The sequence below is a fragment of the Bufo gargarizans genome, chromosome 1 (assembly GCF_014858855.1).
Source record: "Bufo gargarizans isolate SCDJY-AF-19 chromosome 1, ASM1485885v1, whole genome shotgun sequence".
Classification (NCBI taxonomy): Eukaryota; Metazoa; Chordata; class Amphibia; order Anura; family Bufonidae; genus Bufo; species Bufo gargarizans.
The window spans coordinates 696,853,213-696,868,682 of record NC_058080.1 but is presented as its reverse complement, the minus strand read 5'-3'; the positions used below and the strand labels follow the sequence as shown (position 1 = coordinate 696,868,682).

The window sequence follows — 15,470 nt, the reverse complement described above, 5'->3', positions numbered from 1 at the left end:
GCCAGTAGAGGAGACAATATGGACAATCACACTACATTAGTAAGTGCCTTGTATTAACTTTCTCTATATAATAAATGCTATTTGCTGAAGTGAGACAACCCCTTAAGGCCTTGTTCACATTTGAGTTGGAATCTCTAAATGGACAAAAAAAAGCCCTGCATGCCGGACTTTTGGTCTGGTAAAAAGACAGAATCTCAAATGGAAACTGAATGGGCTCCAGCATAGTCAATGGAGTCTGTTCAGCGCCGTTCCTTGTCAGTTATGTGCCCCATCCAGAACTTATATTAATTTTTGTTCTCCTCATCTAAGGGTACTTTCACACCAGCGTTAAAGTTTTCCGGTATTGAGTTCCGTCATAGGGGCTCAATACCGGTAAAAAACGCATCAGTTTTATCTTAATGCATTCTGAATGGAAATCAATCCGTTCAGTATGCATCAGGAGGTTTTCCGTTCCGCCCCTTTTATGGTATTTGGCTGGAGAAAATACTCCAGCATGATGCAGTATTTTCTCCGGCCAAAATTCCTGAACACTTGCATTGAAATGTATTAATGCCGGATCCAGTACCAAGTGTTCAGGAATTTGCCGCATTAACGGATCCGGTTTTCCTGTCTGTACATGCGCAGACCTTTAAAAATGTGAAAAATAATAAATACCGGGTCCGTTTTTCCGGATGACACAGGAGAGACTGATCCGGTATTTCAATGCATTTGACAGATTTCCGGATCCGGATTCTTCTAAGGCTAGTGTTAAAGTACCCTAACGGAGCAAAAGGGCAGAAATAAATAGCGGTGGTGTGAACGTGCCCTAAGAGGTTTATGTAGGGGAACCATTACTAGTCTAAATAACATATCTCCCCTCCCGTCATCTTTTCCAACATACAGTCCCATGTAAAACTACACCACCCCTCCCTCTAGCCCTTCCAGGACAAGGTTAATAAGCCCCTGGGGGGGTCTGGAGTGAATGCACAGCAGTCCATATAGCCAAGTGATAAAGTCCAGTCCAATACAGTGAATCTTCCCTGTTCTTTATCACCTGGCTATAATATCCTGCTGTGCATTCACACCGGACCCCTACTAGGAGCTTAAGGTCCCTTTAGACGGGACAATTGTGCAGGCGGTCATTGGGAAGTTAGCGGTCCTTCCCGGCAATCGCCTGATCGTCACTGGAGGAGACCACTACATTTACATCATTGATCACTAATGCCATCGCTCTTCCCCATAAAGACTTGCCATCTGCTGGCAGCAGAGCGGGTTTACACGGCAAGATCTTCTGCCGTCAAGCAACGATTTAGCTGCCTACACAAACGATTCAATTATCCGATGAATCGGCGGCACAGTTACACCGGCAGATAATTGCTAATGAGTGTTCCTATGAATGCTCCATCCATAGTGATTATCTGGTGGATTTTCGGCCCATGTAAAGGGCCCTTTAGAAACCCTCACACAGGCCCTCTGCCCAGCATTAAAGAGTAACTACACTTTTTGAAACTTTTGATGTCATATCAGAAATGCTGATCGGCGGGGGTCCCAGCCCTCAGACCCCTGCTGATCTCTAGAACGAGAAGTTAGAAGCACGAAGCCAAGCACTGTCCGTGCCGTTCTCCCCGCTATTCATGCGCGCTGTGAAGTCTAAAACGTACCGATACTCGGCAGACTTTTTTTTAGGGAGTAAAATGGCCTAAACAGGTGTCTATGACGCTTGTACAGCCGTTATTGCGATCTCTGTAGGCCGCATGTCACCCCTATGCCACAGGCTGTGCAAGCCCTGATCTTGACCAGACAAACTACATGTAAAGCTGATATTGCAAAAGACAAACTTCCTAAATAATCATATTTGCCCCCCTCTTGCTTCCTGTTTGGTGGGCATACAGTAAGCGATAACATTGGGAGGTCACTTTGGAACAGCTACCTCCAATGTTTCTTCTGGGCCATTGCTTGGAGAACAGGAGGGAACAAAAAACAAAACAAAAAAAAACGCACATGGCCTTATCCACGCCCGTGTTTAGCAGGTCTGAAAGACTTATCATCGACCTTACTAAAAGTATGTTCACATTTTCTGTCAAAGTGGCTCAAGAGACAAGTATATCATCAAAATACCGGCCTCCATGCCCATCTAAGATCAAAGAGTAACCCAATACGGAAGGCTCAGCAGAGCCATGGTGGCACATTTCCAGACAGCTACAAATTATTTCTGAATGCTTCAGCATGTCATCCTTCATTACCACGTCTGGTGCACACACAGTGGGACATAGTTTTCTCATAAATATTTCAGCCATTTCACCACGTGTCAAGAAAAGAGTCCGGACCCCGTTGTAAACCTCTGATAAAAGTATGAGGATTACCAGAGTGGTATAAATATACTATTTCTAAAAAAACAAATATTAAAAAAAAAGCCATATTAACCCCTCAAGGACACTGCTGTCTTCTAAGGGCTGTGACTTTTTGATTCCTCTGTTTAATGGGATTATTTTATTTTAAAATTTTGAGCAATTTTTTTATTACACTCATTGACAAAAGAAAATACAATGCACCAAGAATGGAATGGAATGAAAAGAAACTTTATGGGGGATTTTTATCAAGACTGGTGTAAGAAACGTGTAGAGGAGTGGCAAGAAGCTCAAAAAGTCAAGAATTATAGCGCAAATATGGTGACTTTTTGACTAGGCTGATAAATGACCCACTATGGGTGTGAATGTAATCATGATAAGTGATTACAATACTAGAGCGAAAGGAGAAGTTTATTGGGCGAAACTGTATAATTGAAAGGCGGCTAGGACCCTGTTGAGCCGCCTCTAGCCTGGACACAAGATGCAGTTGGTCATGGAGACATACAGGTTCCCTATAGTATCCAGAGGCACATGTGCCCACAGAATGTTGCAGCAGGGCCTGGAGATCCTGCATACTCGTAGGTAGCCCAAGCTGGCATCCCAACTGTTCCCACAAATGCTTGATTGACAAGCAAGACAGTGTTGTAATCTGGTGGAGACATTCCTGGGAAACCCTTGCTGTGGGTGAACCTTATCCTGCTGAAAAAAAACAAAACCTAGATTTGTCAGTAAAGCCAATATGGTTCCAGTGCGTAGCAGTCCAGGTTTCTCGATCACAAAACCACTGCAAACGAAGGTAATTGTGGCTGTTTCTCAATAGCAGGACATGGAAATTTGGTGCCACAGTGCATATTACTTCTCCCAAGTGCCTGGAAATGGTGGAGACAGGAGTGTATAATGAAGGTGCCACCCGTGTCTGGATGGTGGACAACGAATCGGTGGGAGCTGCATGTTCACTGTGTGTGCATGACCTCACATAACCATTGCTCCCACCACTTCCCAAAAGCTAAATCAGAACGGCCTAGATGGCGGGAAATTAATGAAAATGACCATCCTGCTTCTCTTAATCTATTGATGCATCTCCTAAATCAATCATCTTAATTATACCAGATTTCAATGAATGCCAAATTTTCGTTCCTCAAAATCAGAGGAGTTACTCTCCTCTGCCCATTGAGAAGACATGCATGCTCCACAGAGTGTTCTTGTGAGGGAGAGGGGGTCTGTGAGGATAACCCTGACCGTAAGAGCTTTCTAGGCCTTCTACTGTGTATAAACTGCCATACACATTCAATAACTGTTGGCCAAACATTCATTCAGCCAACAGCTCTCTCTCCCTTCTCCACTGAACAAGTTTGTGGATGTTATGGGTAAAGCAAGCCATTGACAGACACTTTTGGTGGCAGCTTATCTCACTGAGGAACATCAGTCCCCCAACATCATCTGTCGAGGGAGAGTCCGGAGCCCCCCCACACAAATTAGTCTGTCTCGGAAGGTGCGGCCAACAAAAGTATAATGTGTACGGCCAGCCTTAGTCATGAGTGTGTCTACTGCAGACACAATGAACATTTAAAATAAAAATAATAACTGCAGTAATTTACATGGAAACACAGCAGAAATGAAATGGTACCTCCAAGTTCTTTCACATTGAGAATGGCACTCTGGAATGGAACGGCTTTTATACTAAAACCTAAAAAGAAAAAAAGAAAATAAAAGTCACAATGAATAGCAGTTAAGTTACATACCGTACACCAAGAGTACTCTGCAAAACTCCGAGACCACCCTCAATTTTCATACATGGTAATTTCCATACAAAATTCCTTTAGATGTCAGAAAAAAGGTAGAAAATGTTCAACAGAAATTAAGACAAAAAAAAAAAAGCAAAAGAAAAGTATGATCGTAAATTCGTTTCACATTTCCACTTACCTTCTCAGCCCCCTATTGCCACTTTGAGGATATGTTCACATTTGCATCTGGGTTTTCTTTTATGAGGGAATGGCGCCTTTACACTAGACTGCGCGATAGGATTTAAAGGGGATCCAAGCCTAGGGTGAAACCACGATGGTGCAGCAACAGCAGCTCTCAGAGCGCTCTGCTCTGTCTGGTTTAGGACTCATGCACACAGCCATTGTTTTGGTCTGCATCCGATCCGCAGTTTGGGCGGCTCGGATGCGGCCCCATTCACTTCAATGGGGCCGCAAAAGAAGAGGACAGCACTCCGCGTGCTGTCCGCATCCGTTGCTCCGTTCCATTGTCCCGCAAAAAATATATAACAGGTCCTATTCTTGTCCCCGCTTTGCAGACAAGAATAAGCAATTATATTAAAGGCTGTCCGTGCCGTTCCGCAAATTGCAGAACGCGTACGGATGCCATCCGTGTTTTTCGGATCCGCGATTTGCGGACCCAAAACAAACAATGCTCGTGTGCATGTAGCCTTAATCTGCTAGTCTTCTCCAGCATGCCAAATACAAAACCCATATATCTTCTGTGGATCCATGCGCCCCATGTAACCAGAGCCTTCTGCTTGCAGCTTCATCCATTATTAAGTTTCTGGCACCCAAAGAGCTGATCAGTGGGGGTGCTTAGTGAATCAACAATGCTAAAGCCCACACCTTAAGAACTTTGAATTTGTTTCAGATTTGGATCATAAAAGACAAAAAAATGTTCCCAAATGATAAGTCATGAGACTTCCAAAAGTAATGTTCTGGTGTTTTTCGCTCACTCCCAATACTGGAAAAAAAAAAAAGGAGGTTGTTCACATTACACTGAACACCAAGTTTCGCATATGCGCCTAGAAAGCCCCTGGCGCATAATCCAAGTGCATCCACAGGTGCCTACTGGCCTTGTGTTTGCCAAAGGTCTCCTGTTGGGCCAGTATGCATCTACACTAGTCTGTAATAGGACCCTATTGGAAACATGTTACAGTACCAGCACTGTATCCCACAAAAAAATATACATTTTTCCACCCAGTACCAGGGATCTGAATACTTTTGCATGCAATAAAAAATGGTGTCTAGCCACTAAAAGGTATATGTATAGCGCCACCTGCTGTTTGTACTTTTCCTTATTTCTATGTCCATCTCGCTGAGGTGGTCACACATGCTCAGTTGCAACCTTCAACTGCCACCAGCTGTATCTTCTTATAAAAGCTGTGATGGTGACAGAAGGACACACCCCATGAGAAAGGACAACCCTGTTAGCTGCAAGGCTGAAATAAATCCAGCAGAACTATTGTAGCACTGAATGTGGAGATCTCTGGAGCTATGTAAGGAATATGGCTGATTCTTTGTTAGAAAGAAGTTGTCCGGTACTGTATGATGTCCGATTTTCATGTTTTACATTAATCATGGCATATCCCCTTTAATAGCCATAAAATAATGAACTCTGACTCTGCACAGTAAAAATATATTAGTCTCACAGAATTACATTTTTATCACCTGTGGTAGGCACAATATTGTCTTGGCTCTCGCTGCACAGTTGCGTTAATAGACTTGACTTCCCAGATCCTGTGAGTCCTATACAAACAATATCATACTCAGGGCGAGGAGGTGGAGGACCCTTACAACAGAGGGCTCGAAAACACTGCAAAACAAATCAGAAAAGACATCAACACCAGCTTCATATGGAGCATGAGCAGCACATGCGCGTAACGTCACAATGGGAAAACTGCCTCAAGCGTGAAACACCAGAAATACGAGCATTGTACAATGGCAATTTACTCACTTTACACGACTTCCAGGAATTGACAACATGCAGTCGAATGATGGGGTCTGCTAGATCACCAGAAAGGCCACGCGCTTCAAAAGGTCAGTCAATAAAAATCAACCAAATAAAGAGAACACATGCAAGACCATGAGAATACCACTCATGTGTTGTCTACGGAAGAGAACATAAAGGGTGCACTGGGAATTGTCGCCATACCCTTGACAATAGAGGTTGGTGGTGGAGACCATCGGTAACAAGCAGGTCATGCTTCCACTATATCCATGTTCAGTGCTGGCAAACTGACAGCAGAATGAATGCCATTGGGGGAGCAGTAAAAATTGGTTTGTCTGGTTAAAGATCACTCCACTCCGTACTAAACTGGACTCAGTCCATCAAGTAACTCTACAATGATCTAAGTGTGGGGTTGATGAACAAGTATATAGTACATTTCGGTGTTAGATCAGATAAAATATAACTTTTCAAATGGAGTCATTTTTTTAAATGCTCCATTGTCTAGCTATTGCTATTACATACTTGCTATGGCGCCCCCTGCTGTTCTTTGGCTTCTCTCTCAGAACGTCTACCTATTGTGCGGTGGTCCTCCTGGATCCTCTTGCAGACGACCAGCAGAATGATATTATACAGGCCAGCCTCTAAGTACTAATTGGCACACTAGAAGCGGCCTCTTCTCACTAGATACGTTGTTATGGAACAGCAGGTGGCGCCCTTACAAGTATGTCACAGCAATATCTAGACAAAGGCAATAAAAAAAAAATGGTATGCTTTGTTGAGTCTCAGCAACAAATTAAAGGGTTTCTGTCACCAGAATTAACCCTATTAAACTAGCTGACATTAGCGAACCTAACTAGCCTATTCCTACTTTTATCTATGCCCCAGTTACTCCAGAAATATAACTTTTATAATATGCTAATTAGCCTCTAGGTGCAAGGGGGGGGGGGGGGCGTTGCCCCTGCTCCTAGAGGCTCCGTTCTCCCACCTCTGGCCACGCCCTGCTACACTAGACTGACAGGGCCAGGCAGCCTTCACCTCCAACTGCCGGACCTGTGCGCTGGGGAAATCTCGCGCCGTTCAGTATTGGGCACAGGCACAGTGAGGAAGCCGGCAAGCGCCCTTCAATCACTGGGTGTGCGCCGAATACTGAATGGGACTGCGCAGGCGCGAGATTTACACGGCAGACGGGGCCGGCAGTGGGAGACCAACGCTGCCTGGCCCTGTCAATCTAGTGTAGCAGGGCGTGGCCAGAGGTGAGAGAACGGAGCCTCTAGAAGCAGGGGCAACGCCCCGCGCTGAACCTAGAGGCTAATTAGCATATTATAAAAGTTTTATTTCTGGAGTAACAGGGGCATAGATAAAAGTAGGAATAGATTAGTTAGGTTCAGCTGACATTAGCACAATGCTAATTTCAGCTAGTTTAATAGGGTTAATTCTGGTGACAGAAACCCTTTAAGTATTCTATCATGCGACAACCAAAGTTGTACTCCAGATTTTTTAAACTGATGACCTATCCTCCGGATAAGTCCTCAATATTAGATCAGTGGGAGTCCAACCGGCTGCTTTGGGCAAACGTCAGCGCTGGAAACAAACAGTGAACAAAAGCAGAAGCCATTCAAGTGAATGGGAGATGAGCTGCAATACACTGGATGGAGCCTTCTGCTTCCAGCTCCACCTACTGTGTGCCGGCTACATCCCAAAAGTGCTGATACCCCCTGATCATATATAGGTGACCCATCTAGAAGATAGGTCATCACTATCAAAAACAGCTAGAATACCCACTATAAAATGGTTCTCCACTCTCCGCATAAATGTCACAAACGCCATAGACATGAAAATGCATAATAAACCACTATATCACTTCAGGGCTTACTTCAGCCTGCACGGAAAAGCCCCCTGGGGCCCATGGGTACCAATGTAAACAAACACCACCATCCATAGCTTCCCAAGATGGCAGAATTGTTCCCTTCTCCACAGGCGTCTTGCATATGGGCTGAACCCTTTCAACGCCTGTGCAGTAGAGGACATTTTGGTCTCGTTTACATTGGTACCCATGGGCACCAGTGGGGTGTCTTCTTCGTGTGGCAGATGCTAACCACTGAAGTGATGTAGTTGTTCTCCATGACATTAAATATTAATTATTAAATTTATGTCAAATGAGAAAGGCCCCTTTAAGTAGAATTGTGGAGGAAACTAGCTCAGTGTGAATCCTAAAATGAAGTTGTGATACAGAAACCGGCCTTAGGTAGCCCAGCCCTGACTGAAAAGTGGTCTCTGAATTTTGCATTATTATGGCCACCTCTGTTTATAATGATCTTCAAAGACCCTTTACTATAATGGCTGGACCCCACCATGTCTGAGGAATGTGTCCGAGCCTGCGGAGAAGTCATTAGGATTCGTTCTGCTGATGCAGGTTTTCTGCACTGGATGAGGCCCTGTAGGAGCACTTTAATGCTTAACACACATGTTGAAAGTGGAGAGCTGTTCCTTACATTCATCTACTACCGAGAGACAAGTGGGAACTGTATAATACACACCACGCTGGAGTTCATTGGATCAGCCCGGCGGCCTTTTATTGGCTTTCAGGGATACATAATCCATTTGTGATCAGTCAGCTTGACGCAAGGAGGTAAAAGTTTGCTAGGAATGGAGCGAGGAAGAAATAGTCAGTCCGGCCAGCTAATTTTACAGCTCTCATGATCCTCTGGGTTATGCAGCATCACACCTGTAATGTGACGGAAAATATTAAATGCTCGTCTGCAGTAAATCCAGTAAGAAATGTGAACGCGGTGGCTCACGGAGGAGCAAAATATATACAAATAGGAGGAGGAAGATGCGAAAATCTCAGGAACTGTGGGTTTCCAAAGGAGAGATGTCCTTTGTTGACCTAATCTGGAGCATTCTACTACATTCTGTTCATATCCGTGAAGTCTCCTCAACATAATTTAGCAACCTACTCTTGGCAGAAGGAGCAGGGTCCAGGGATGGACTGGCCCACCAGAGGATCCTCCGGTGGGCCCAAGCTCTGGCAATAATGGACCACCAATAAAACAGGGCCCTTAAAGGGGTATTCTGAGACTTTATAACTGATGACCTATCCTCTGGAGGGGGACAGACACCCGGGACCCCGTCGATCAGTTGTTTGAGAAGGCAGCAACAAGAGTGCCGCGGCATTCTTACAGCTTTTCCTAGGCCAGAGACAACACCTTCATCATTCACGTGGCCTAGGGGCAGCTCAGCCCCATAAAAGTGAATAGAGCTGAGCGCGATACCAAGCACAGACGCTATACAATGTACGGTGCTGTGCTTGGTGAGCACGGAGAAGGCTACAAGCGTTCACAGGAGTTGGTGCCTTCTCAAACAGCTGATTGGCTGGGGTCCCCATTGTCCTGAGGATAGATCAGTTATAAGATCTTGGAAAACCTTTTTAAGATCCTATATACACAGAAGGTGGGACACTATCATTTCCTCTGGTGGGCCAAAGGGACTTCAGACCGACGTTGGCAGGGTCCATATCTTTTTGATGCCTGCTAAACTACCGACTGCTTGGTCTCCACTGAAGTTCTCTTAAAAGGAACAGGAAAGCTGTAAATATTGTAAAAAATGTTGATTGTAACAGAATATGGTCATGGTAGAAAAGGAATCTGAAGCCGTCCCTGCCACCTGCTCTTACCAAAGCCGCTACCAAATACTGTATATATGTAGTCTATGAAGTGTAGTATTGCTTGCCAACCACAAAAATGAATAGACATGCTTGCAATACAGAGTACAGAGGCATGATTTGCAAGTGGGATTCAGCACTAATAGGGGGCAGTCCTCCCTCTGTGCTGTGCATATGGCCCAATAGGGACTATGGAAGGGTGTTGCCATCATGACAGTCCCTTTTCTACTTTTATGTGTACTTAGTGCTCCTATAGGAGCCTGAGCCTCACCTTCTCACAACTCATCACCTGAAGTAGGAAATTCTTAAAATATTCTTTGATGGCAATATTTCTGAACCTAGGTCGTAATATTGGTGGACAAAAACTGACAAAGTGGCAAAAGTAACTGAAAGTTAGTAGTCGTAATAGTACAATAAAATGTTTTCTTCTACAAAGAAACTAGGTCTCAGGAATTACATGACCCGGGGGTGGGGGGAATCATGACTAACCTCCTTGTCTACTTCCATCTTATACATTGATTTCTATGAGTGTGTCTCACAAACAAACACAAGGTAATCTTAAAGAGGACCTTTCACTACAATCAAAAATCTAAACTAAGCATACAGACATGGAGAGCGGCGCCCTGCACTTACTATTATACCTGGGCGCCGCTCCGTTCTCCCGGTATCTTAATATGTTCGGCTCAACTGAGTGGAGCCTGCCGGCGTCTCCTTCTCCCAGGCTGGAGTGCTGGCCAATCGCTCATAGCCTGAAGTGTTTTTTTTCTCTCAGGCTATGAGCCGAGCGCTGCGATTGGCCAGCACTCCAGCCTGGGAGAAGGAGACGCCGGCAGGCTCCACCCAGTTGAGCCGAACATATGAAGATACTGGAGCCTATACCGGAAGAAACGGAGCGGCGCCCAGGTATAACAGTAAGTTCAGGGAGATCCCTGGGCGCCACTCTCCAGGTCTGTATGCTTAGTTTATATTTTTTATTGTAGTGAAAGGTCCTCTTTAAGGCTACATTCACACGAACGTATTTTGTTTCTGTGTCCGTTCCGTTTTTTTGTTTTTTTTTCGTTTTACGGACAAGGATAGGCATTGTTACAATGGATCCGCAAAAATAAAAAATAAAATGGATGCCATACTGGACATCACCTGGACATTTTTTTGCGGATCCGCAATTTGTGGACCGCAAAACACATACGATCGTGTGAATGTAGCCTTAGGCTAAAACGACCAAACAATACACTTTTTTCAATTGTATGGGGGCTGTCGATCCATGAAAACGGGCAAACAGGAAGTTATTCAGGGGCTGCCTTTAGAAAAACAGCCATCACACAGCCATTTTTCACTGTCGTGGGAATGTAGCTTTACCCACCTTCTACCATATCTGAATGATATAATGGACCCCCATTAAAAATTTATTTATTTCGCGATTTATACGTGTTTATGCAAATTACACACAGCCAAAGACACTGATCTGCAGCCTGCAATAACATAAAACCTACATAAAAACATATGCCAAAAAAAATAATAATAATAACAACTATCTACTCATTTCAATGCCCCACAGGCGGAAGACCTATTCAAGGAAATCTACCATTTCAAGACTGCATGCATGCTGTGTTTGTCCACTACATCGAGAAAAGCTCCTGGCATGGACATTTCATATTTCCTTAGGCTCCCAAGTCACTTGGCCTCCGTCAGGACAAAAAGTATTTTTTCCTTTAAAGAATAAAAGCACTAGACTGCACTTTCCTATATACTGCTGCTCCATTCAAATGGGGTAAAATGGGCCCCTGTTCTCATGATCAGCAGGTGCCCCAACGATCAGACCCCTATCCCCTATTCTGTGGATAGGGGACAAGATATCTTAATGAGACAACCAGTTTGACCCTTGGGTGTTCAGACTTCCACATACCAAAAAAATTCTAGTCATTGAATGTGGTAATTGACATCTTAAAAATCCTGATGCCAGGAAGTTATACTTTTTTGAAGAGTGAAGGGTAACAATTAAACTAAACTGAAATATATTCACTCACATCTCAAAAACATCTCTGTGGAAAACAACAAAAACTCTCATTGTTGCCCTCATCTAGTTCCATCTTGACTACTGAAAATAATTTATTACTAATTGGCTATTTAGAATAACTTATTACTAATTGACTATTCCGATGCCTCCACCCTGTGCCAGTCATTGCACCGGTTGCCTATAAAAGTACAGGATTCAATTTAAAGTCCTCATTCTCACCCACAAAGCTCTCCACAGTGCTGCACCCCCTACATCTCCTCCCTCATCTCTGTCTACCACCCTACCTACGCTCTCCTTTCAGCCAATGACTTAATTACAACTAACATTCACCATAATCCAAACATCTCACTCCCATCTCCAAGATTTCTCCTGAGCTGCACCAGTTCTCTGGAACGCCCTACCCCAAACAATTAGGTTCATTTACAACACACACAGTTTTAGGCGCTCCCTAAAATCACATCTAACTCTTCTCCATTAACTCCCTTCAACATCATTCTTCTGAACCTGATCCATCGTCAAATATCCACACACCACCTCAGAAGCCCATATTTTAGAAGCCCATTCCTCAAAAACACTACAGATATCGGCTGGTGGCATCTAATGCTGCTTTTTATCTGCTCCACTATTGTGTTATGCCCGGACCATTGTACAAATCAAGCACTTGTTACCATCTGTGTTGCCCCCATCTCCTCATAGATTGTAAGCTCTTGAGAGCAGGACCCTCACTACTCTTGTCTTAATTGTTGACTTGTTTGTTCCCATGTAATGTTTGATTCTGTTCATGAACCAGGAGCTACATAAAGATTATGATTACACAGCGCAACAATGATTTTGTTACTGAGAGAAAAACATGTGGTTTAGGCTACATGCACACAAACGTATTTTGTTTCAGTGTCTGTTCCGTGTTTTTTTGCGGATAGGATGCGCATTCATTTCAATGGGTCAGCAAAAAAATGTGCTGTCCGCATCAGTAGGTCCGTTCCGTGGCCCCGCAAAAAAAAAATAGAACATGTCCTATTCTTGTCCGTTTTAGGCATTGTTACAATGGATTAGGGCTGCAACGATTAATCGAAGTTATCGATAATATTCGATAACGGGATTCGTTGTCAATGAATCCAGTTATCGAATAATCGGCCGATTCGTTGCTATGCGGGCGGCAGGTCAGGGTCCTTAACCAGCAGTAACTTTTACTTCAACTTTAAATCAGTGCATCTTTACTAACTTACAATAAAGCTCCGGTAACAGGCAGAGCGGGTGGCGGCGTTACGTCACTTACTCACGTGACGCGCCTGCTCCACCTGCTTCATTCATAAAGTGGGCGGAGCAGGCGCATCACGTGAGTAAGTGACGTAACGCCGCCTGCTCTACCTGTTACTGGAGCTTCATTGAATTTGTAAGGTAATAAATATCATAGAGCTGATTGAAAGTTCAAGTAAAAGTTACTGCCAGTTAAGGAATAGTCTGAATACTGATGTGGCCGGTGGATTGGGAGATCTGTAGATGGCACTGTTATGGGAGGGGCATCTGTGGATGGTACTGTTATGGGGGAGATCTGTGGATGACACATATAGCATACGAAAAAATGTTAATAGCAGACGAAAAAAGGAAACCTTTCCTTGTGGTGGTGCCAGCCGTGTTAGGAGCCAGTCTGAAGTTCCCCCTTGGATCAGTCATATATGAAAAACCGCAGCACTCGCTTGTCTTCAATTATGCAGGATTTATTCACCAACAAAAATGCGACGTTTCGACAGTCATGGTCTTTCTCAAGCCTATGGCTTGAGAAAGACCATGATGGTCGAAACGTTGCATTTTTGTTGGTGAATAAATCCTGCATAATTGAAGACAAGCGAGTGCTGCGGTTTTTCATATATGACACATCCACAGATCCCCCTCCCCATAACAGTGCCATCCACAGATCCCCCTCCCCATAACAGTGCCATCCACAGATCCCCCTCCCCATAACAGTGCCATCCACAGATCCCCCTCCCCATAACAGTGCCATCCACAGATCCCCCTCCCCATAACAGTGCCATCCACAGATCCCCTCCCCATAACAGTGCCATCCACAGATCCCCCTCCCCATAACAGTGCCATCCACAGATCCCCCTCCCCATAACAGTGCCATCCACAGATCCCCCTCCCCATAACAGTGTCATCCACAGATCCCCTCCATAACAGTGTCATCCACAGATCCCCCATAAGTGTGTCATTTACAGATCCCCCATAAGTGGGTCATCCACAGATCCCCCATAACAGCGCCATTATCGACAACTAATCGATTATTCAAATAATCGTTAGCTGCAGCCCTACAATGGATCAGCAAAAAAAAAAGAAAAAAAAAAAAAACACAGATGGCATACAGATGTCATCCGGTTTTTTTTGCGGACCGCAAAACACATATGGTTGTGTGCATGTAGCCTCATACTAAAAGGAGCGTGCCGATTCCAAATATGAACTCGGAATTTGCCTGACACGTCTAGATTTTAACCCCTTAAGGACCCTGGGATTTTCCATTTTTGCGTTTTCGCTTTTCACTCCCTGCCTTCTCATAATCCTAACTTTTTTATTTTTTCCATTCACATAGCCTTTATCAGGGCTTATTTTTTGTGGGACAGGTTGTATTTTTTTAATGGCACCATTTACGGTTGCATACCATGTAGTAGGAAGAGGGAAAAAAATTCCAAATGGGGTAAAATTGGGAAAAAAACCACAAATTTATTTTTCATTTTTTTGTTACACTGTACACTATGCGGTAAAATTAACCTGTTTTCTTCATTCTCCAGGTCAGTACGGTTACAACGATACCACACTTGTATAATTTTTCTTGCGTTTAAACCGCCTCCGGACCGCCTAACGCAGGATTGCATTCAGGAGGCGGTCGATTCATTCCTCCTTGACGCGTCTACGCATCATCTCGCGAGACGCGGGATTTCCTGTGAACGCGCGCACACAGGAGCGAGCGTTCACAGGAACAAGAGGTAAACGAGTGCATCTACAGCCTGCCAGTGGCGATCGTTCGCTGGCAGGCTGTAGATGCAATTTTTTTTAACCCTTGAAAAGGTATATCCGACGCCGTTTTGATAACAACGTCTGATATACCTGCTACCTGGTCCTCTGGTGGTCCCTTTTGCTTTGATCGACCACCAGAGGACACAGGCAGCTCTGTAATAAGTAGCACCAAGCACCACACTACACTACACCCCCCCCCCCCCCGTCACTTATTAACCCCTTATTAACCCCTGATCACCCCATATAGACTCCCTGATCACCCCCCTGTCATTTATCACCCCCCTGTAAGGCTCCATTCAGATGTTCGTATGCGTTTTGCTGATCTGCGGATCTGCAAAACACGGACACTGCGGATGCGCAAAACACGGACACTGTCAATGTGCTTTCCGCATTTTGCGGATCCGCACATTGCCAGAACTATATAGAAAATGCCTTTTCTTGCCCGCAATGGCGGACAAGAATAGGACATGTTCTATAGGCTCTACAAAAAACGCAGTGTTCGCCCGATCAGGCCTGATCTTGTGCGCACACTTGCGTTCAGTCCGCCCCACCGTAGTGACAGAAATATTTTTTTTCTGATCACTGCAAAAACACCGTAAAATCGCTGCGGTGCTATAAAAAGATCACTTTTGAGGGGCATGGCAAGTTCACAGGAGAATTTTTTTTTGGGGCACAAGTTAGCGGAAATAGATTTTTTATTTAGTTTTTTTCTTACAAAGTCTCATATTCCACTAACTTGTGACAA

The 15,470-nt window shown here is 44.4% G+C and overlaps 1 protein-coding gene across 4 annotated transcripts in view; it reads right to left on the bottom strand.

Moving 5' to 3' along the window:
• ARL15 (ADP ribosylation factor like GTPase 15) overlaps positions 1–15,470 on the bottom strand; it is a 277,051-nt gene that overhangs the window by 175,694 nt on the left and 85,887 nt on the right. For 3 of the 4 annotated variants that reach the window (XM_044292592.1, XM_044292594.1, XM_044292595.1), the window contains 2 exons: positions 5,762–5,906; positions 3,955–4,014 (listed from right to left, as the gene is read on the bottom strand). In XM_044292592.1, the coding sequence (XP_044148527.1) occupies positions 3,955–4,014; positions 5,762–5,906 (205 nt within the window). Of the gene's footprint in view, positions 1–3,954; positions 4,015–5,761; positions 5,907–8,578; positions 8,767–15,470 lie in introns of all 4 variants that reach the window. The other variant, XM_044292593.1, reaches the window with a different exon arrangement.